Here is a 24382-nt window from a genome sequence, read left to right on the forward strand (position 1 = left end):
TGATAGCCAACATTATGTAACAGGACTACACCAAATGTATCAGACATGCAGACCACTTAACTCTCACAATAACATACGGTAGTTGTTACTATTCTATTCATGATTGGAAAGTCTAAGAAACATTACATGACTTATCCAAGATTATATAATTCTTAACTAACAATAAAAAGGAGATTCAAATCGGATTCTTGTGACTCCAAAAACTATACTTTCCCTTAAAACAACATTATTAATAGTAATAACAGTTAAAAATTATGAAGAGCTTATTATGTGGTAGACTCTGGGTTTAGTACTGAGAAGAAAGCTCATTAAACTTTGTAACAACTCCATCGAATAATGCTACCCTTTTTTAAAGATGAAGAAACAGAGCTCCGGACTCCTTAATTTAGCCAAACTTAAGTTACATGAATAAAAGGTTTATTCAGACCCTGCAAGGCCTACACTTCTAGCTCAAGATTTTCACTCAACAGCCCTTCATCATATTTGACAAAGAAGATTTAAGTTGAATATTAAATATGGGAGTTAATCACATTTTATTTGCTTATGGCAATGTCTTAATTTACTAAAGATGCTACAAAAATTTGTAATTATAATTTTCATGGGATTACCTGACTAGGTAGGACTCAGCATACATTTATGGAAAGATGTCTTAACAAAAATGAGTTCTGAGTTGTGAAAATAATTACTAAAAAAAATAATTTTTTAAAAAGAAATGGTCTAACACCTTAAATTATACTACAGAGCCACAGTAATAAAAATAGTGTGGAACTGGCACGAAAACAGATATGTAGACCAATGGTACAGAACAGAAGACACAGCGTAAAACACCCACATAAATACAATATCTCATACTAGACAAAGGTGCCAAAATCATACATTGGAGAAAAGTTAGCCTCTTCAACAAGTGGTGCTGGGGAAACTGAAAACCCATATGTATCAAAATGAAATCAAACCCCCCTCTTTCACCCTGCACAGGAATCAACTTAAAATGGATCAAGGACTTACGCATTAGAACAGAGACCTTGCACCTAATAGAAGAAAAAGTAGGCCCAAATATGCACCACGTTGGCTTAGGAACTGACTTCTAAAGTGCAAAAAGTAACATCAAGAATCAATAAATGGAATGGAATCAAACTAAAAAGCTTCCTCACTGCAAAGGAAACAATTAGTAGCGTGAAGAGAGAGCCTACAGAATAGGAGAAAATCTTTACCACACACTCCTCAGATAGAGCATTAATCTCCAGGACATATAAAGAACTCAAAAACCAACATCAAAAAAACAAATAACCCAATCAATAAATGGGTAAGGAACTAAGTTGTATTTCACAGAAGAAGAAATACAATTGATCATCAAATACATGAAAAAAATGTTCAACATCTCTAGCAATTAGAGAAATGCAAATCCATCTGGAGAGTGAGATTCCATCTCACTCCAGTCAGAATGGCAACTGTCAAGAATACAAGCAAAAATAAATGTTGGTGAGAATGTGGGGGGAAAGGTACACTCATACATAGCTGGTGGGACTACAAGTTGGTGTAACCACTCTGGAAAGCAGTATAAAGATTCCTCAGAAAACTTGGAATGGACCAAGCTATCATTTGACCCAGCTACCCCAATCCTTGGTATATACTCAAAGGACTTAAAGTCAACATACTACAGTGACACAGCCACATCCATGTTTATAGCAGCTCAATTCACAATAGCTAAACTATGGAACCAACCTAGGTGCCCTTCAACAGATGAATGGATAAAGAAATTATGATACACACACACACACACACACACACACACACACACTAGAATATTACTCAGCCTTACATAAGAACGAAATTATGGCATTTACCAGTAAATGTATGGAACTGGAGAATTTCATGCTAAGCGAAATAAGCCAATCTCAAAGAACCAAAGGTCCAATGTTTTCTTTGATATGTCATTGCTAATTCACATTAAGGGGTTGGGGGTATAGGGGAGAATAGACATACTTTGGATTAGACAGAGGGGAGTGAAAGAAGGGGAGGGGATATGGGATAAGAATGATAGTAGAATGAATCAGACATTATTAATATATAAAATATAATTACTCCTTAAAAATGTGCATATATGATTACATGACCTGTGTAACTCTATATCATGTACAACCAGAAATAAGAAGTTAGACTCCATTTACGTATGATGTATCAAAATGTGTTCTACTGTCATGTGTAGAACTAATTAGTACCCCCCAAATGGTCTAACATATGCTTCTTGTAAGAAAATCTTATTCTAACGATGATTTCCCTACTGTATCCTTAAACAAGCACATATTCAGTTAATATTACCATATAGACTTCTCCCTCTTTATGTAACAACAGAAGTCCTAAGAACATCTCTTCCATCAGTATACTGCTTGATTATTCCAGTCAACCGAGAGAAAATTTGTTCCTATGCAGCCTTGTTGAAATGAGACTTAAAAAACAACATAATCTGTTTAAAAAGTCTGGAGAAACAGCCCAGTGAGGTCATCACCAATGTCTATCAGAGTGAAGCCTGTCCTTTCTCACAAACCCTTCCAAAGGACTGGGAGCCAACAGGCTTTCTCACTTGCTCCAAACAGGAGTTAGAGACCTTCATCAATGGCCCTTCATAATCTTTGACCCTAAAAAGGCCACATGGCTCTCATGCCCTCTTCCCACTCTTGTCTAATCTCCAAATATTTCCCTTCTGGTATTTCTGCAGAACTCTTCCATGACCCAGACACCCTGGACTCACTTTTTCAGAATCCTTCTTTTTCAGGAAGCTCTAACCCTGCTCACCTCAGAAGCCGAGGGCAGTGCCACTCCAACTGTGGTCTACGTTGTGGTCCACTTGTGGTCTGTGAATAGTGTCAATCCATGAACTGTTTCAGTCCAAGCAAAGCTAAGGAACTTGTGTCAGAATGCAAATGAACTTCATGACTAACACAACTTTGTCTGGATGACTTAAGTTTTCTCAGCCCATCTTTGGTAATGCTATGCTTCCTAATCTATGGCCACATTTACCATTTGATCAATGTTCTCATGCCTCTGATGTGCTTCCCTTTGAACATTCTTTCAATCTTACATCAAATGTTACCTTTTCTATGGCCCTACATAACTTCTGAGTCTTCAGTCCTGTCCCTGTACCCCGCCAGCAGGCTCATCACTCTGCTGCGGATGCACCTCCTCCCTTCAGCACGTACTCATCTCACATGCTGTCTTCCTTTCTTGGGCTCTATGCTCAGTAAGGACAAACTCTGTGTGTCACTGGCTTGGTATGTCCCCAAATCCAGCCAGTTCCTCCCATGTAAGAGGCACTCACTCACTGACAGAATATTCACAGTGAAGTAATCAAAACTTTGCATCCATACTGCAGGACCCACCCATGCTGGGGACATGCTTTGAGATGGCCACTGCTTTGAGACGGCCCCAAGAGAATTTTGCAATAGTAATACTCAAGTAATAATGCCCCTATGATTAAAATAAGGTGTGGGGGAGTCACATGTTATAACATTTGTTTATACAAAAATCTATCTAGCTATTAAAATATATATTCCCTGAGGACATGTGAAATATGCCCATCTTGGGCTCCAGGAGTTTAGTTTACCTGCATCTAGAACTTCATATTTATTATTTAACTTAGAATGGAAATAAAGTCATTTTAAAAATGTTGACAGCTTCTCCTTCCTGGCAGAATATTAATTATCTCCTCAAATGCCACTTAGATAGATGAAACAAAACATCAATATCAAATTCAATCATCCTTACATCACAAATTCTAGGTAATCTGACACCTCAACTCAGAATTCACCCAATCAATCAACAAACCCAGGTTTGCTCCAATCTTTCACCTCAGCAACCTGGTTAGGAATCCATTCTTAAACTGCCTTGCTTGTTCCTTTTAGTTCCTTTAAGTTTTTGTTTTTGATTTTTCTTAATTTCAACCAAGTTTTGCTAGATAAAACTGTTTCTTCCTTTCCTTTTGTCTGATTAATTTATTAAAGCAAAATATAATTACTCCTTAAAAAATTTCTAGTTCCACGTGGACGCCCAAGTTTTCTGTTTGTGTAATAATACAGCAACATTCCAAATACATTCAAAATGTTTATATTAATAAAAAATACATTCACCTGTAAAATATCTTCTTAAGACTCTAAGTTCACAGTAGTTTACAAAGAGCACAGGTCAGGAGGTGAGACCTGGGCTCAGATATCAGCTCCTCCACCTATGAACTGAGCAATCCTGGGTGAGTTTCTAACCTGTGTGAGCTATAATAAAACCACTCTCTCTGAAAGGTTATGGTCAGAATCAAAGAAGATACATGTAAAATATCTAGCCACGCCTGAAATCTCTTTGGCTCGGGAGGTTAAGACAGGAGGATTGTGAGTCCAAAGCCAGCCTCAGCAAAATCGAGGCACTAAGCAACTCTCTTTTATTTAGAGCTGGGGATGTAGCTCAGTGGTGGAGTGCCCCTGAGTTTAATCCCCAGTAACCACCCCCCAAAAATCTAGCCACATTTTCAGAATATAAATGATCACTATTCATTCATTAAGTTGCTCCTATATCTAAATATCCAGATACCACAATGCAAAGAGAGGGCTTTTCTTTCTATGACCATAGACCTTGTCATAGTTCTTCAAGCACTCACATCCAATCAGAGACCCAAGAATTCAATTTTGAGTCAGTAAATAGTCCCATGAAATAAGATTTCAGCATTAAAGCTTTTTAAAAAAAGTCTTAAACTGGACCTAAGAGGAACCTATATTATTTAACTTGTTCAGGGCATCTTCCACACCAGAGATCAGACAAGAAGTAGAGCACTGCTGGTAATGGTGATGCTTGGTGGGTTTCTAACCTTGCCTTTTGGCAAGAATGAAAATTCAGATCAAGATATATATATCAACACAGACAGATCAACTTAGGAATGGCAATTTGGCCACAGATGGAAAATTCATCTAAGGGCAATACCTAACAGGTTCCCATGAGGCAATAACCAACCTCTAATTAATAAAGTTTTGCTGCAGATGCCAAGAAGGTATGGCTACGCACACAAGAAATTTATGGGTACCAAAATGCCCAAATATGCATTTGCAGAATATCTTTTATTGTATGATTAAAGGTTGTTAAGTCAAACTGTATCGCAATATATTTCTATGAATTTTTTTTTACTAGATATTTATTTTGATACTACATTTAATTTCTGAAGCATGATAACAAATGAATTTCATGCTTTATTATGATTGGACTCAAATATCTAGAAACAATGAGGTAATTTCTCCATAAACAAGGGGGGGAACAACCTTTATATAAAACATATATCATATAATTACAAATGATACTTATGATTTTATTGTCTTTATATCTAAATTATATTCACTTAAATCAGTTGAATCAAGAAAAGCAAAAACTAAATTCAGCTGTTATTTCAGAAAAATCTAGATTTGGGACCAAATGACTTGGTTTTAAACTCATTTCACTAAGAAGTTTCTGCTTTGTTTGTTTTGTAGGCAAATTATATTGTGCTTCAGTTTCTTCATCTATATTAGGAGAATAACACTGGCCCTGCCTACCTACCCCACAGGGATCACACAGGGATCAAGAGAGAATGCTTTGTAATTGATACCAGGGGAGCTTCCTGGTACCACCACAACACTCCCACACCCTTCCTGCTCCCTCCTGCCCAATAGAGGCAACCCAAGCTTTTATATGATCTATGCACTGCAGTTCCACATAAGAGCTGGGATGGAAAAGTGTGAAAAAGCTCTACTACACAATAGGAGTTTCCTCTCACGAACACCTTTAAAAAACCATCAGACACTGTACAATTACTATAAAAATTATTAAAAGAGTATCCATAGACACATAGAAAACTACTTCAATAATGACTGCTGGCTGATCAAATTGATTCAACTAGAATACTTGAGACATTTTTAATGAAATTGATGAGTGAAATTATTCTATAGAAATTCCCACATAGATTGAAAATAATTATGTTACAATTACATAATTATTAGCAAGTCTGAAACACAATTATAGCTGTGTTTAATACAAAGAATATTTTGAAACAGCTTTGGATATTAGGAAGATTGCATTTAAAAAATGCAAGCCTCCTTGTATTGTCTGGCAAGCAGGTGACAGCAGTGCTGTAGACACACATTCTAGGCTGAGCAACAGTATCAGCTTGGCAATATTCCAAAAACAAAACACTGTGGGATAGATGCAAGATTAAGAAATTTGTTTTGCTTTACCGTTACTGAGGGCTGAGTGAATATAAAATTAAAAGACTCTCTGAGATACGGTGACAGATCAGCCTCTGCTCCAGAGAAATAAAATAATGGACTGAAAATCCATGCTGGTCCATCCATGCTACATCAGGTTTTCATGATCCTCAAGAGATTTCATGAGCAGCAGCTACTATCTCCTGAACTTACATTTACTCATAGCTTTTATCTTGGTGCTTCCAATGTGGACATTCTCTAAAGTTTATTTACTCTGTTGGATTCACAGCAGAGACTTCAGCACCACAGCAAAGGGGGTGACACATAAAACCACAATCCCAAATCAAAGAACGAGCATGGACTTACTGGCATGCAATTACACTGAAACTCCCAAGAGAACATGAAATAATTTGGCTTCACTAAATCCTTCCTTCCCTTTTATGTTTGCATTTATTTGTAGAATATGAAGTGCTGGCAAAATCCTGGCCAGCATCAGTTTCCTTGTTTAGAAAACTGTCATAACTTTCTTAGCCAGCTGCCACACAGAGGAATGTCTGCATTAAGAAAACCCAGATTTATAAAATAGATCAACGGGTAATTACAACAGGATTTACAGCAATTTCCCTTAAACAGAAGATCTCATTTTTAAAATGGTGTTTGACTTATAATTTTCTTCTAGAACATAGCTAATGCATAATGTGAAATAGAACACCAGTCCCTGAAACTGAATTATTTAAAAGATTTTTGTACAAAGAATTTTAGAATCCTATACTAAAGTAACTTCACATAAATTACAAATTCTAGACGATGAATAAGAGCTAGTATACCTAACCAGGATTAAGATAGTACAATCTCATATGTAATTTCTAAGATAAATTCTAGAAAATATCTCTAAATTTCTATTTTTTAAGAATGCCTAAAAAGTTCATTTTGTGGCTTTAATTCCACTAAAACAATTTAGATAACCTAATCAATAATTGTAAGGAAACATAACAAACACTTTCAATTGCAAATCACATCATTCATCAGTAAAACTTCAAAAAAAAATGCCTGGTAGAACCAATATTTAACCATTTATTTCTTAATGAACAATCCAATCATCAGCTGGGACTCCAAATCTGCCAGAGATGGCATTTAGACCAAAGTGCTCAGTACCATTCTCCTCCCTTACACTTTAAAATAGATCTGGTACAATCAAGAGCATCCCTCTTTACATAGCCCCTTCTCCAAGTCCTCCAGAATTTCAAGGGTCAGAGGCATGGCAATGACACTGGCAAACAGTCACCATCAGTTCTAGAGTGAACCCAGGGAACTAAGAATGGGTCATGAAACCTGAGTTTTACTTTTAAAACTACTAGTGATCTTTCTTTGCCAGAAATTTTAGCATTTTTGCATCATGGTTAAAGAAGACTGCTCAGTAACAAAAAGTAATCTTAGTTTCAATTACCCAGTGTTCTAGGGACTATTTTTGGATAATAAAAAATTCTTTACAAAGTTGAAATAAAAAATTCACATGTAAAATTCTGTTCTGACAATTGCTTGATATATGTGCTCTCAATGACACAAAACCACCCAATGATGGATTTAAACCAGAGGATTTTTCACAAGAAATACCAACTGATCAAAATGGCAAAGGTTTCCAAATACACACAGTAGCCTACACAGCAATGATTCATGTAAGAGGCATCTATCTACACTATATACAGGAGACATTGCACTTGGGCTTCAACTACTAGCTCCCTATCATTCAGTACTTGATTTTCATATTCCTAGAGCCTGCCAACATCCCCCTAGGTGAATACGTGAGTTACTTTCATTCAAGCCTTTACTAAGTTCTATAGACTGACAACTCAAAATGTGTACTTCAATCTCAGGCTCTTCTCCAAGCCTTCTATCTCATTTTTTTAGTCACCTACTCTATTCCTGTTTCCCAGTTAATATCCATGCTCCAAACTGAATTCTGAATAGGCTCCACTATAAATCTTTTCCCCTCCAAACTTTCTCGTCTTCATAACTAGCATTATTGTGCACACCGCTGCATAAGGCAAAACCTTGAATGGTTTCCTCTTCCTCCTTATTCTTCAGCACCTTACGAGAAATGCAGAGGCAAACACTGTCAATTCTACTTCTATACTATGCCTCAGATACTATACCCACCCACTTTTCTCCATCCTCAGCAGCACCATTCTTGTTCAATTCACCATCACCTCATGCCTAGAAATTTCTGAACTATTCTGTTCTCGTCTACTTCTGTTGCCTCATAATTGATTCTCCAATAAGAGTTGGGGCAATCTTTTTAAACTAAAATTAGATCACATCACACTTTTGACTTAAAACCCTTTAAGGAGGCTCAACTGCACTGTAAATAAAACCCATTTCATGACATGCTCTCTGAGGTCCTACCCAGTTTGATCCCTGTCCATCAGTCTCTATAATCTTATCTTAGGCCACTGTTCTCCATGCTGATGACACTTCAGCCAGGCTGGTGTTCTTACAGTTACTTAACAGTCTCTGATGACCCTTCCCTAGATCTTTACCCACATTATTGCCTCTGCATGATCACTCTTTGATCTTTTCAGACTCTTCAGGTCTTGCTGAAATAGCATCTTCTAAGAAAGGCTTTTCCATCAGGCACAGTGGAGCATGATTATAATCCCAGTGGCTTGGGAGGCTGAGGCAGGAGGACCTTGAGTTCAAAGCCAGTCTCATCAGAAAGTGAGGCAGTAAGCAACTCAGTGAGACCCTGTCTCTAAATAAAATACGAAAAATAGGGCCGGGGATGTGGCTCAGTAGTGGAGTGCCCCTGAGTTCAATCCCTGGTACCGCTCCCCTCAAAAAAATACACAAAAAAGGACTTTCCCTCACCTCTAAAGCTAAAGTGAGGCCTCTGTTTTAATATTTGTTACTATAGTCTGTTCTTTTCCTTCTTAACACTTATTAAAAAATGATTTTATAATTATATCTACTTGTTTATGTATGTCTTTTTGGTACAAAATAGGTACACATTTTTAAAATTTATTCTTATCTGTTATATTATGACAGCAGAATGTAATTCAATTCATATTGTACATATAGAGCACAACTTTTCATGTCTCTGGTTGTACACAAAGTAAAGTCACACCATTTGTGTCTTCATACATGTACTTAGGGTAATTATGTCTATCTTATTCCACCATCTTTCCCATCCCCATTCACCCTCCCTTCCCCACCCTGCCCTATCTAAAGTTCGTCTATTCCTCCCATGCTACCCCTGCAATCCCCATTATGAATCATCATCCTTATATCAAAGAAAACATTGGATATTTGTTTTTTTGGGGGGATTGGCTTAATTCACTTAGCATTATGTTCTCCAACTCCATCCATTTACCTGAAAATGCCATTATTTTATTCTCTTTCAATGCTGAGTAATATTCCACTGTGTATATATACCACATTTTCTTTGTCCATTCATCTGGCACATTCACTTTTTAACTGGATGAACTAATGGACAAGTACCTTAGACAGATTAATAAAAAATATATCCTGGTAGCTAACATAAGATAATAAAAGATCTTACCTTTTCAACTTTTTTCTTTTTAACAGGGGGTTCAAATCTATCATTGGCTCCAAAGTACTGAGTAAGCTCCTTCCATTGGGTTTCATTTAAAGGCTGTTCACTACAAAAAGACAAAAAGTCCTTTTAATCATTTTTATTTTTTCTATTTTTTAATTGGTTACTACAATTACTAGATTTTATGTTTCATCAAGATCACAGATTAGTAGTTGAGCTATTTGGACAAGTTCTACAAATACTGCCTAGAATAATTATTTTAAATCCTACTTACCTATGAGATTCTTTTTCATTCTTCAATTTATCTGAAAAGAATTTACAAAGCATTAATACTTAAGTATTTGGTATTATTTCAAAATCATGTTTTCAAAAAATTATTTAATTAGTCACAATTTAGCACCGACACTATGGACAATGTGAACATAAATCAAAAAACAAAACAAAAAAACCTTTTCTGGAGCGTTTTCTCTTTTTCCCTCTGAATCTTGAGGTTGAGATTTTCTGTTCAGAATGCTTTTTATGCAATTCTTGAAATTTCTATATGAAAGTGAAAATAAGAAAAAAAAAAGATACTGAGAAACAAATATATTTTGAAGAAAAACATGCATTTAAAAATCTAAATGTGTTAAGTAATAAAAATATTTATATTCTGGCATTTATAAAGATGCCAACTCAATGAAAACAGAGCTCTTGAGATACTGTACTCCCTGAAGATACAACCTGAGTTTTGAAGTTCATTTGTTTTGATAAAAACTGTTGAATAATTGAGACTGAAAAGCTTGATAACTCATAGATAGATTAAAATGAAGTTAGAAACTCCTCATATACCACATCAGGCAAAATAGTTAATTCCTTCCTCTTTTTATGAAAAACAAAGTAAAAATGAAAAGCACCTAAATGGCTGATTACTCAAAGGACAGTAAAAGCACTCAGAGCCCACCTTCCCTGTCTGCTTCATCATAACATTCACACTGACCAGGCAGAGACACTGAACACACTCGTGCACACACAGGCTTTCAGGTGAGCACATTAGGAAAACACCTACATTCCACAAATTTAAGGGAATTCCAGAAGGGCATTCTTCATATGCATCTATATTGGCCTCTGTTTCTGTTTTTGGTCCATCTGCTGAGAAACTTGAGATTTCTGTGTCTCTATTAGTCCCATCCTCTTTATTTTCCTGTAAGTCGAGTTCAGACTTCTCCAGTGTGGCTTCATCTTCAGAATTTGACTCAACATCACTTTCATTTAGGCCAGGAGGCAGCAGTCCACTCCACATCTTTTCTTCTAGAAGAAAAAAAATAAATTTAGAAATAAAAAGTAGCCATGGAAACAATTATAAAATCATTTTAAAAGACACTCCTGAAGCCTAAGAAGTCTACCAATGGTCGGAGAACAGTCGGCCTAAACTTTTTTAAAATCTAAAATGTAATGCACCTTCCATATTAAAATAACTAAAACCTTCACTTGGGTAAGTTAAAAGAAAAGTTTTAAAAGTAGTTGAAACTAGTTTGTTACAGCATACATTTAAAGGAAATAAGACCTCGATTTGCTAATATATAGATAATTTTATCTTGAAAAATGAAATTCAGGAAAGAAATAATTGCTCAAGAATGTGAAAAGTCCAATGACATATATTCTACGAGAAATTTAAGAATTCAAGTATTATATACCAAACTATATAGATCAACTATAGTAAAAGAAAGATGGAAGTTTCACCCATGTTTGAATGCATAAAACTTTTAGGGGAATTACTGATTAAGGAGCAGGGAAAGAATAATTTAAAGGATAATTTAATATGATTAAGCAGTTTGAAGAAGGTATAATAGAAAAAGGATACCACAGTTTTCCATTTTAAAGCACTTGCTAAACTGACAATAAATGAAATATAATTCTAACAGCTTAACAAAACATAACAGCTTTTTTGAGTAACAATACTATATTTGGAAAACTAAAGTTAAAGTTCAGGATAATATTTAGCATTAGTTGTCTACTAATTGGTAGAGAGAATCACTCGTAGAGAGAACATACGCCATTGGTAGAGAGAATCATTATCTAAGTTTAATAAACATCATTTCTTAAAAAAATCAGAGTTGTAATCATTTGCTAAAATCATGATAATTGAGTACATTTTCATCATTCATTTCCATGACAGACTATTTTTACGTATGTTCTGAGCCAAAACCGGTACACTCAAAATTAAGTCTAAAATAGAGAAGCTGATTATACTGTTCATAATTTACTATAAATCAAAAGAAATAAAATAGAAGGGCAGAAATCTGTTTTGCTGAGTTTTCTGTCAATTGTCATTAACCTAGCAAGATAATCAAAAAGACATCAGGGGATTTGGCATTAATCTCAATAATTTTCTTTAAAGCATCTCCTCTTGGACCCAAAGAATCAGATCTTATTTGTGTGTGTGTGTGTGGGGGGGGGGGGGTTAGTACAGACTCATCAGTTTCTGGTTTTCTGAAACATCTTCACTAAAATACTCTTGTTTTTTTAAGAGGAAGGACTCTATTACCTAACTGCTCCAACTAGACTCCTAATTCTACCACTCACTAGTGGTACAAGCAAATCATTTACAATCTCTGACCATGAGTTTCTTTATCTGTAACACAAGGATAATTATACTGCTTATAAGTTATTCTGAGGATTAAATGAGATAAGCCACTCAACATAGTATTTAGGAGGTTCTGGGGCTTAATAAATAGTAAGTTCCTTTTGCTATTATTATTTCTGCGGCTATGTATTACATTTTTATCATTTCTATAAATGGAAGGATTCAGAAGATAGTTTTGAAGTTTCTAATATTTGTGGTACATTCACTTAGCAATGAATGCAAATTGTTTATTTCTGATTTACACAGTATTGGAAAGTTTTAAATTAAAAAATATGGCAGCTGGTTTTTTTGAATGGAGCAATAAGAGGCAAATTATCAGGAAGACAACAGAGCTTAAGTTTCAAGGCTCCTCATTTGCATAGGTCTTTCCAAAGCATTGAATTTAAATTTTTTATTCAGAATTTACATTTTTTGTTGTTGTTGTTGTTTTAGCAGGCCCATAAGACCTGTATCCATCTATTAATAGGGCCTATAGATGTTAAAGGCTGGGATTGAGTACTCTTGAGATACTTTAATAGCACAAAGGATATCATCCAAAAATATGACAATATTGGAAAACAGCTGTTATATTATTAATAAAAATATTTCTACTACTCTGAGGAGCAAGGGGAGGAAAGCAATAATAAACTCCAGCAAACTTTTTTGTCCCTGGCATAAAATAAACCTGTAGGTTCGCTATCCATTTAAGAAGAGTAAGAGATTTCAGATTTAGATTTCTTAACAGCTTATGTTAGGAAAGCACTGTTTCTTTTCTAGTCCACAGAATCTTTTGCATACTCATCTTCTGCCAGGTACTCCTCCAGACCTTGAAAACATAAGTATTCAAAACAAGCCAAGAATCCTAAACTCATGGAGCAACATATCTATATAAATGGCAAGTTTCTATTGATCAGCAGCCAAGTGTCACTCAGCTTGGCACCTTAAATGGTATGTGCCTCCCCAAGAAACAGTGGCAAGGTCTCCCACTAAACCTCTGTTGTAGCAGGTAAGCAGGAGCGTACATGCTTTTCCTCAACAGATTTTCAAACAGCTATCCATTTTTTATGACTCTAGGTCCTTCTGATATGGCATTAAGAACTGTCTTCACAGTTATTTATTTATTATGTTAGATATTTGCCTAACATAATCTGAGTGTACCTAAAGAAAATCAATTTTAAAAAAATGCAAATCTGGGGCTGAGGTCTGGCTCAGTGGTAGAGCGCTTGCCTAGCGTGTGTGAGGCACTGGGTTCAATTCTCAGCACCACATATAAATAAATGAAATAAAGACCCATTGACAACTAAAGAATATTTTTTAAAAAGTACAAATCTACCTGCAAATCCATAAAATAAGGCAAAATTCAAAAAAGGTATGTTTTTAAGATAGTTCTTTAAACTCTTTAACATCGCATGCCCTTTTCCTGTGACTTTAAAATAAAAAAAAAAAAGCAAGTATGTTCTGATAAACACAGAAAACTGTTGCCCCTCACTATGAAGCCTGTAATAGGGAATTGCTTCTGTGAGATGCAGCTCAACTAACTGTAAATCAGCCAATATGAAGTGGCTGCTCAGTAACTTCTGCTGTGGGCTCATGTTTGAAAACACCATCTTCTATTCATAACACAAATGTCAGTCATGCATTTTCTAACTGGCACCATGTCTGGCCTCCTATTATTCCCATTGTGGCTGTTCTGGAGGATGACTCTCTCTTCATTAAAGTATCTCTTACCCATGCCTTTCAAAGTATATTTCTTTATTTTAAGGCAGACCATTCCAAATTTCCCTTTAACTGAGAAAATTCACTTGGCCATTCTCAAGAGATGTGGAGTACCAGAGAAGTAGAAATTTAATTTTTTTTTTCATGTACATTGTAGCCAGGTCCATCTAATAGCCAATGCATTCATTAATAAGCTTTTAGTTTTCAGCCCAAAACCCATATAATTTTAAATTTAATCATTTTGGTCCCAAGGAAACTGTAACAGAATCAGAATCTCCTTTTTCTCAATGGGTTTGAATATCATCTTCAACATTTCATACATCTGGAGTTAAGATTTATGCCATCTACAATTATTCTACAAAACATTCTGTGTATACTATGCCAAATACATCTCATTCTTGCTGACACAATTTACTATGAACTGATAATATTTCTGTATTGCTCTAGTTTGAGTAGCTGAGTTTTCTTTTGCCCTTGAGAACCAACCATATATATTATTTACTACACTTGGGCAGAAAACAATGTATCAAGAACAGGCAGAATTTAGTGGTTCCCATTCTATGTTTTTTTTATCTGAGTTTTATCATGACAGTAAAAGGGGTCACTAAGTTATTTTCAATATTTTAAAAAACCCAAGATATCAGTCACCTTTAGGTAAGGAATCACAAAGTCCATGTTCACCAGAAATGCTGACTGATAGCTATTGAGCTGAATTTTATTAGAAAAACAATGAATGGGTATAGTTTAATATACATAATCTTTCGAAATAGAGAACTCACAGAGATATCAAAACATAGTAAGAAGTTCTAGACTGTGCAAAGATTGAGAACTACTGGTTATAGGGGCAAAAACACTGTCTTAAAAGTCAGAAAATTATTTCTAGTCCTGAGCAGGCCACTGTATTTGTCTGGGTCCCCATTTTTAAGTCTTAAAATGAAGTTTGGTCAGATGATCTTTGAGATGTCTTGCAGCTCTAAAATGTTTTCCTCTGATCTTAATATTATAAGTGGCACAAATGCCCAGAGCCCACCTCACTCACTCCTCACTCCTTGGTATAATACTCCGTTCTCAACCAGTCATATCCAATCCTGATTAAAACCAAGTAGATAAGATTTCTATCTGCCAACTGGCCACCAAGATTACAAGCTTTCAGAGAGACTTTGCACCTCAGGTTGCTAATAAAGGAAACCCCAGTTAAAACAGAAAACAGAACAGAAAGAAAGAGGCATACAAGCAATGTGGCAGGTGCTGGTTTACCATTAATCTTCACAACTCTTCCAGGAGGAATTACTACCCAGGCCCTTTTTACAGATGAGGAAACTGACTTCCCTCATGCATTGAGATCCACTTATTTTACAAAATGATGAACTCTTAAATTATAAACTTTCAGAGAGCAGAGTTGAATGGTGTAAAATATTCTCAGAGGCAAAGATTTGAGAGTAGGTGTGAAGAATGATTGTATATACAGACTTGCTAAAATTTGGTTAGGAAGAATTATTTTTCTGTAGTTTTTAAACACAAAAAGCTACATAAAATGTTATACTAAACCACATAAGTGAAAGTCACAGAGATTAGAATAATTCAAATATATCATTAAAATTAATATAAAAGTTAATAATATTATTCAAATTAATATTTCTTGAAAGACCAGGCAGCTGCTTAAAAATCAAAACCCAAAAGACATAACTGCTGAGCAGCTCAACGAATGTTTACTGTCTAATAAGCCTGAATTTAAATTCCATTCTCACCAAATAAAGCTCTTATGTTCTATATTTTGTATTCAATTGGAAATAATCACAGAAATCTAAATCCTTCCTAAATTTAATCATACTTGTGAAATAGCCATGAACCATCATCCACTAATCCGAAAGATCTTGTTAAATAACTACATAATAATCAGTTACTGTGTTTTAAAATTAGTTGCCTAATTAAAATATTTGTACGCAGGTAATATTGACTTCAATGTACAAGTATTTTAAACTTTTCTAAAATAAATGTGTTCCCTTTTCTCAAAAAGTTACAGAAAGTGCAACTGAATCATAGGCCTGAGTTCAGATTAAAGTTGCCAATCCGCTTATCCAGATAAACTATTTACTTAACAGGGTTTTGCATGTATGCGTGTGCTAATTAACGAGGGTGTGAGTTTAGTCGGGACCTGGAAAACACTTCCCCAGACCTTTGACCTTGCACGGAAAGATTATCAATGAACCAGTCACATTGAGGCTCATTTTAAGGCGACGCCGGCGAAAATACTTACAGGGTTGGAGACAGCACGGAGCTCCGCGGGCTCACGGACGGCGGTGTCACGGCCAGGTCCCCAAGCCGGCAGAACCCCGTCCGGGCATGGAACTGACCGCCGCGGGCTCCGGCGCCCAAGTCCAGCCTGCCGGCGTTCGCACTACCTGGCGCTGTTTTCCGGGACACTGCAGTGTAAATAGGAGCCTGCCTCCTCCTCCGAAAGCCCCCTCACCCCTTCTCACTTTGGCCCGGCTGGGACCGAGAAACGCACTAACAAGCTGAGGAAGGCGCCGCAATGACCCCGCCAGGGCTCCCGTGGGCCTGTTTCAGGTGCCCCGGGCAAGGAACCGTCGGGCCGCAGAGCCTGGCTCCTCCGCTGCCCTCCCGCGGCCCTCTCGGACCCGTCGCCGCAGAGCCCGAGCCAGCCAGGAACCAGCCCAGCGATGAGCCCTACTCACCGGTCAGGAAGCGGCTGCCCGGCGTCCATCTTAAGACCCCGTCAACATCGCGCCTTCTCATTGGCTCCTGCGCCTCAGCCAATGGGCTGCGGCCGTTCTGGCTCCAAGATCGCCATGGCAACGGCTTCGCTTGGCTTCCCTCTGCGTTGGCCTGAAAGAGGCAATTGGCGTCTCTCGTCTCTTCCCCACCCCCTCCTTTTTCTCACCGTTTTTCTTTCTCTCGAGTGTTCTTTAAGGCTTTGTTCTCTCGCATTCCCTGCCTTACGCCGATGGGTCTGGGTGAGGAAAGTGCTGACTTCGACACCAAACTGAGTTCGCTCCTGGAGAGAGAATGGTCTCGGATGCTCCGTGCCTTCTGGGACGTTTTCTTTCATCCATCCTTTCCCCTTCCCTCTCTTTCCTTCCTCCCTTTTCTTTCCCCTCGCTTTCTGCACCTCTTGATCTGTGTGTGCTGTGTTCCAGGCACCACGCCACTCAATGGCTAGCGGAAAACCGCCCAGCTCCTGCTTTGGGGCGCTCCCCAGCTGGGGCTGGGCCGAGCTGCGCCACCCGCCCGCCGCGCCGCCTCGGCCAAAAGTTTAGGAACTCCTTTTGGTGGAGAACACTGTGTAGGGCCCTGAAGAGGGTCTCGGAGGAGCATAGGAAACAAGGGAAAAGCAAAAGAGAAAAAAGGCACTGTGACGAAAATAGAAAGGGCAATGTGACTGCTTCTAGAAATGCTTCTATTTTTCGAAATAGTGTTCTGTGGTAATATTAAGAATACCTTCCTATTTTCTAGTGTTGTGTGATGGCTATATAATAAAACACACACACAGCCTTCAACCCGTTAAAAGAAAAACTTTAGACAGATTAAATTTAGCAGTTTCTTTGAGCAAATAATTGATTCATGAATGGAATAGCTCCTGAACCAGTAAAGGTTAAGAGAGCTTCATCCCTGGACGGGTAGTCATTATAGACTTTCTTTTCTTTTCTTTTCTTTTCTTTCTTTTTTTTTAAGAAGGAGGAAGAAAAGGAGGTGGAGGTGATGCAGAGAAACAGCTTGATTGATTATAGCTGAGCATTTGCCTTATAAATGGACATGGTCTGATTGGTTGGCAGACATTGAAGCTCAAGAGGTTGTGATTCACTGAGACTTTATATAAAATTATACTCAAGTTATGTTGCAGTTGAAGCTATATAGTTATTCAAATTAAGGAGTCTACTTTAGTCCAAATTTAAATTAAACACATTACTTGTCCCAGAGTAATTTTTAGTCTTAGCTATTTGTTGTTAGTTAACAATAATGCCTTTAAAAAAAAAGCATTCTAAAGATGCATAAAAATTTTGCATTGCACTCAGTAATATATCTCAAGTTAGCATAAAGAGACAGTTAAGCCTATTACTTTTAGAACGATCTGGGAGTTATAGAAACTACTCCTTAACTTGGTCTATCTTTTGGAAGATCTTGGAGGTCAGATGGGGTATTGGTGTGTTTTTGTGGCTAAGGTCCATTGTTATGCTCATATTCCCTGATTCTAGAGTACAAGCAAAGCTGAATAACTTAATGATCTGTATGAAACTCTTTTGGACAAACGTATCCATCTTCTCTATGGGGTTCTTCTTTGATTCCAAACTCTTTAAAATATTAAGTAGTTAAAAAATTATGTATATGAAACTGCTGTTGTAACTGTTCACATTGAGCCTCTTAATTGCAAGTCTGCTTGGGCCGCTATAACAAAATACTACAGACTGGGTAACTTAAATAACAAATTTATTTCTCAGCTACTAGATGCTGGGAGGGTTTACCAGAAAAAAAATATATTTTATTCTGAAGCCTCTCTTTTTGGCTTGTGGGTAGCTGCCATATCTCTGTGCTTATATGATCTCTTTATGAGCTCAGGTCAGGGAAACTCTCTGGTGTCTCTTCCTGCTACTTACAAGGACACTAATTCTACAGGATCAGGGATCATTCATTGACTTTATTTAACCTTAATTACTTCCGGGTCCCATCTTCGAATACAGCCACATTGTGGATTAAAACTTCCACATAAGAGTTTTGAGGGTACCCAACCCATAACAATTGCCAATGGGGAGATGTGACCAGAACCGGGATAGAAAGGGCAGAGGGAGAAAAACTGTGGCCTGGATGGGAATGTAGTAATGTTGGCAGGTGGAAGAATTATCTGGATTACTTCTAGATCTTTTCCATTAACAAGTGCTCATTATTTAGTTTTTATAATTATGCAATGGACATAGGTGGAATAAGTACTCCAAAGATTTATGAACACGAAATTTCATATCAAAGGTTTTGGAAAGTCATATATGTATCTAAATATTAAGTTCCTCAGTGTTAATTTGAGATTTCTCAAGGATCTGATTGTGAGATGATTGGGTTCCTATTATAAAGGTAAATAATAGCTTAGATTTTTCTTCTGGTTTGAGTTGTAAGACTTTCAGTTTCTGAATTTTTTTTTTGCCAGTTTTCTAAGGGAAATGTTAGTCATTTGATTTATTTGGATCAATAAATTTACCTTCTCTCCAGCAAATTCCTGCCCTGGAGACCTGCCAAGCCATGCATTTTGTGAATGAAATATTTGTATTTTTGAGATTTCTATGAAACAGAATTGTTGAATGCCTTTTACTAAATCATAGTGAAATACCTGATGCAGCTAGTGATTTGTGCTTGAATTGTGTTGCATCTGGCACTAATTTGAAGCATGTAAGTTTCATTTAAATTATCCACCATATCTTTAAAAACACAAAGCAGTTTTTCTTTGCCAAGAAATATGAAAGTCTATGAATAGTTTTCCCTTATATTTAATAATTTTTCACAGTGTAGAGATTATAAGTCACACCCATGTTGTAAAAGATTAATCAATCGTGGAATTCTTTTTGGTGGCTGCTAAATCTGATTGATGAAAAATTTCTCCAAATATAATGAAATACTTTAAAATATTTCTCAGTTGGAAAAAAATGAATACAGTTTCATTGAACATATAATAAATGTGCTTCTTATTGAAACTGAGAAAGAGTATAATTAATTTCCTTCCATACAAAATGCCTCTTTTTCAACATTGAAGTAAAAAATGGTCTAGTCACTTGGCTAAAAGAATTGAAACCAGGGAGCTCTGACTTTCAGAAATTGTATTGATGCTCTTCACAACAAAGGAAGGATAGTTTATCTAGAGTAATTTTTAGGTTCACAGTCTGAAATATCCATACACAATGTTAATCTTCCAGGAATATGTTGAACAACTAACATTATGACAAAAGTTGACATTTAAGGAAAGAAAATTTTGGTATAGGATGTTGCCAAGCATATATTATTATTGTACCTTATTACGTCTATATTATTGGCCATGTCTAGTATTTTCAAATTCTTCAGGTCCAATGAGTTGTATGTAGAGAGAGGGGGAAAACAGAAGAGGGAGCTTCTACATCCCAAGTTTTATGAGTCTAATATCTTATGTAATTCTATGAAGTAGCTATTGTGCATCCATTTCACAGATAAGGAAATCAAGAGTTTAAGGAACTTAACCTAATGTGTCACATGTAGTAACGTGCAGAACCAGGGTGGGAAGTTCACTGGATTTGAAAACTACTGGTCGCCCCACGGGACCTCGTAAGAAGAGGCAGTACAGTGCCATCAAAGTAGAACACCATTACTGCCACATGGAATGGGACATCCAGTGGAAGCGCATGAAAAGAACGGTTATGAAGCAAAATGTCTTTTTTCCCTCCTTCCTCAGTACCAAGGGAGGGATCAGATCCCATCAGAGCCATCCTTTTCAATCATTCCTGTTTGCTACTTTGAAATCTTTGCTAGTCTCCCTTTTCCTAATACCTTTATTTTTCAACACCCCCCCGCGCCCCCACCACTGTCTGCTTAATCCCTCTAAATGAAGGAACACATGTAAGCTTTAATACAGAGCATGGCAAAAAAGAAAAGAAAAGAAACCAAATCAGAGCATGGCATAAAGGTCGATAGTAAATATTAGTGTCCCTTTTCCTGACATGTGAAAAATAAAGAAGCAGATGAATATTGATAGATTGCCAGATTGATCCGCCAATATCTTTGAGGTCTTTACTATATGTCCAGTGCTTAGCACTGTGCTAAGGTTTAAGGATTCAAAACAGTATATGAACTGGTCTGTCAAAAAGTTTGTAGTCTGAGATATGTAATGTGTTTATAAATGATATACTCTATCCTACTAAAATTGTGAGGTTCATAAAAAAAGTATGAATATGGAAGTCCTAAGAATAGGAAAGTAAACTAGATGGAATTTGGCACATATTATTTCCTTTGCCTAGAATGCTTTTTTTTTTTTTTAAATACCTGTAGAACTTCTTTACATCCTTCAAAACCTAGGTCGAATATTACCTCCTGGCTTAAACCTTTCCTGATCCATGAAGTTCACGCCTTTCTTCTCTGAGCCTTTATGATAGTTGGTACATAGCACTGTGGGATTTTTCAGATTGAAATACAATTAGTTGCCATGGGTTGGTCTCCTCTGATAGATTTCGAGTTCCTCTTTGTCAGGTAGTATGTAGTGTTTGTGGAGAGAATGGCAGGATGGCAGAAGTGGAAGATGCCCAGGCATGGGGTGAAAAGAAATGGGGAATGTGGTTCCCAAGCATCCTGTGAACAGACCAGAGAGGGAGGAATGCCATGGTTTAAGGAAGACATGAAAAATCAGCTTGGGCCAGACTTTGGAGCCTCCCTAAGGCAAGCGGACAAGTTCTAATTGATATAGTGGAAGGAATTATAGGATTTTGATCAAGAGGGTGACATGATGAAGCAGGTGCTTCAGGGAGATTAATGGTATAGTCATGTGAATTTGAAAGATGGATTTGGAGATAGTTGAACCAATGTAAAAGCCAGAAAGCCATTGTGGAATAAATGATTAGCATCTAGACAAAGGCAATGGGAATACGGGATAAGGGGCAGTTCTGAGGATCAAGCCTAATATTTCCCCCATTTATTCAGCCCCACCCCTTCTGGTCCTCATGCTATTGCTCTTATCATTGCTCCCTGCTTTCCACCCACTCATGTTCTGTGTTCAGTTTTATGAATTCAGCCCAGCCTTCAGGGTTGCCTCCTTTGCTATGGACTTCTATAAAACATTTTTAATTAACTCTGACTTTCAGATGCTCTCCACAGCCAGCCTCCTTTCCACCCTCAGCACCACATCCTCAATTTATTCTAAACACCAACGAAGTTGATCCAGACCCTGAAGGTGGCCTCCTGTTGTTCCTCTTGGGACTGAACCAACACTTTTCTTCTAGGTGTAGAGAGAACCTTAAAAGTGCTCCCTGCCTCTCCTGGGATTCTTATAGCTCAGAATATAATGTCAGCTAACCTCCTCCTACAGGTATGGGATGGCACCTGGAAACCTCTTTGCTAGCCAAGGAACTTCAGTGTCTTGTTGTCCATCTTTTTATGACCCACAAAACAATAGTACCTACCCCATTAATCCTTACTGCCAAGCACAGAGGATGGAGGACCTGTGAAGAAAAGGAAAGGTGAAAGTTTAAAGTGAAAGGAAGGACTCATTTAAGTATTAGCATCTCCCCTCCAAAGTGACTAGAAGACTCCTTCAAAATCTTTTCCAAAGTTTCCTTTCCCCACATAGAGAATAATAATTTCCTATTCAGTGTTATTTAATGTTTGGTGTCTATTGCAGTGTGGCATTATCTTCTTTGGCCTGGAAATCTAATCATCACCCAGAACATGGTCTTTAAAGAAATCACTATTTTGAATGTCCTATAATTATTTAGAGATACATATTTTAAATATTTGCTCTATTGAGGATATCTTGATGATCTGTCTCACACCATCTAAACCTTACTATGTTCTGTCTTTGAAATTTCTTCAAATTGCCTTCTGTGTTAGTCAGCTTCCTGTCACTATAACAAAATGCCTGAGGTAATTACCTTATAAAGGTTTATTTTGGCTCATGACTGGTTGGCCTCATTGCTTTGGGTCAACAGCAAGGCAGTAGGACATCAAGGCAGGAGCATGAGGCAAAGCAAAACCACTCACCTCCTCATAAGCAAGAAGTAAAAGAAGGAATGAGGAAGGAGCTGGATTCACTGTCCCCTCCATGGGCACACTTCCAGTGACCTATTGACCTCACATAAAGTACCATCTCCAACAGGCTTCACCACCTCTCAAAAGCACTAACCTGGGGACCAAATCTTTAACATGTGGTCCTTTGGGGGACATTCAATATCCAAAATACAGCACTTCCTAGATTTAAACCTCCACACACCCCAGCTCCTGGAAATCACTGAGACGGTCTCTACCCTCATAGTTTTGACATTGCTGAATGGAATCATGTACATGAAATCTATTAGCACGTGGACTTTTGAGTCTAGCCTAATTTATTCAGTGACTAAAAGACCTGATAAGAATAATTTTAGGGAAGAAAAAAGTTTATTTAGAGACTCATGGTTTCAGAGGCCTCAGTCCATAGTCAGCCAGCTCCATTCCTTGGGGCTCAAGCTGAGGCAGAACATCATTGCAGAGGAGTGTGGCAAAGGGAACCAGCTCACAGGGTGATCAGGAAATAGACCCCACACACCAGATACCAAATATATACCCCCAAAGCTACGCCCCTAGTGACCCACCTTCTCCAGCCACACCCTACCTGCCTTCAGTTACCACTCAATTAATCCCACCAGGGGACTCGTTCACTGATTGGGTTAAATCAGAGCCCAGTCATTTGTCCTCCAAACCTCCTTGAATTGTCTCACCTCACATCCAAACCATAACAGATGAGTCTACTTAAAAATGAATTTCAGTTAAGAAAAGCACAGGCCACTTTATGATCTTGAATTCCTGAATTGTAGATATGTGCTCAGCCTTCACCACCTTGCCCTCCACGCTCCCAGCCCTGAGCCTTTGCCTTCCCTTAGAGCACTGGCTTCTCAGGCTCACTCACTGGCCCTTTCTAGAATTTCACTCCGATTTATACATTGGGTGTATAAATATATATAGGGTGTATACCCCTTGGGTTTATTTTTTATTTTGGTCACTCCAGGGATTACACTGTCCAGCTGAACTTTTTAAGTCTACTTAGAGTTAATATCTTAACAGTTCTTGGAAAATGGAGAAATCTTAGAACCATACTGGCTCTTGACCCATCCTTGGTGATGTCATATATACTACATCCACACTGTAACGCTCACATGAAAGTGGTTTTTGCATTAATATATGTGCTTTTCAAGAAGAAAAAGATAGACTTTTAGGCATTCACCAGCATAGTTACTCCTTCCAATGCTTTTCATTCTACTCCATATCATTCTATGAGTTTACATCTGCTTTAATTTATCTTTATTCTATAAAATTCCTTCAGCATGTCATGTAGTATAGGTTTACTGGCAACAGAGTTTTCAATTTTTCTTTTATCTGAAAGTATATTCTATCTTCTTTTTAAAAAAATCAGACACCAGGATATGATGTACACATGAATTCATGCCTTATAATTTGTATACTATGAGACTTATATAGTCATGTAAACCCTACCACAATCAACATACAGAAGATTGTCATCAGCTGGAGTTGACTTGGCCACACACCCCAGCTCCTGGAAGTCACTGAGACGGTCTCTACCCTCATAGTTTT

The 24382-nt window shown here is 37.3% G+C and overlaps 1 protein-coding gene across 4 annotated transcripts in view; it reads right to left on the minus strand.

Moving 5' to 3' along the window:
- Fam204a (family with sequence similarity 204 member A) overlaps positions 1–16932 on the minus strand; it is a 32342-nt gene extending 15410 nt beyond the window's left edge. Inside the window, exons 1-6 of one of the 4 annotated variants that reach the window (XM_046450399.2) lie at positions 16777–16901; positions 16338–16488; positions 10808–11049; positions 10212–10299; positions 10037–10067; positions 9769–9868 (exon numbers count right to left, since the gene is read on the minus strand). In XM_046450399.2, coding sequence (XP_046306355.1) covers positions 9769–9868; positions 10037–10067; positions 10212–10299; positions 10808–11041 — 453 coding nt within the window. In that variant the 5' untranslated portion in view covers positions 11042–11049; positions 16338–16488; positions 16777–16901. The other 3 variants (XM_046450398.2, XM_046450400.2, XM_058581330.1) reach the window with 3 other exon arrangements.
- Positions 16933–24382: the final 7450 nt, after the last annotated feature.

The sequence above is a fragment of the Marmota monax genome, unplaced genomic scaffold, assembly GCF_021218885.2.
Source record: "Marmota monax isolate L192 unplaced genomic scaffold, Marmota_monax_Labrador192_F-V1.1 WCK01_AAM20220418_F8-fsc00004, whole genome shotgun sequence".
Lineage (NCBI taxonomy): Eukaryota > Metazoa > Chordata > Mammalia > Rodentia > Sciuridae > Marmota > Marmota monax.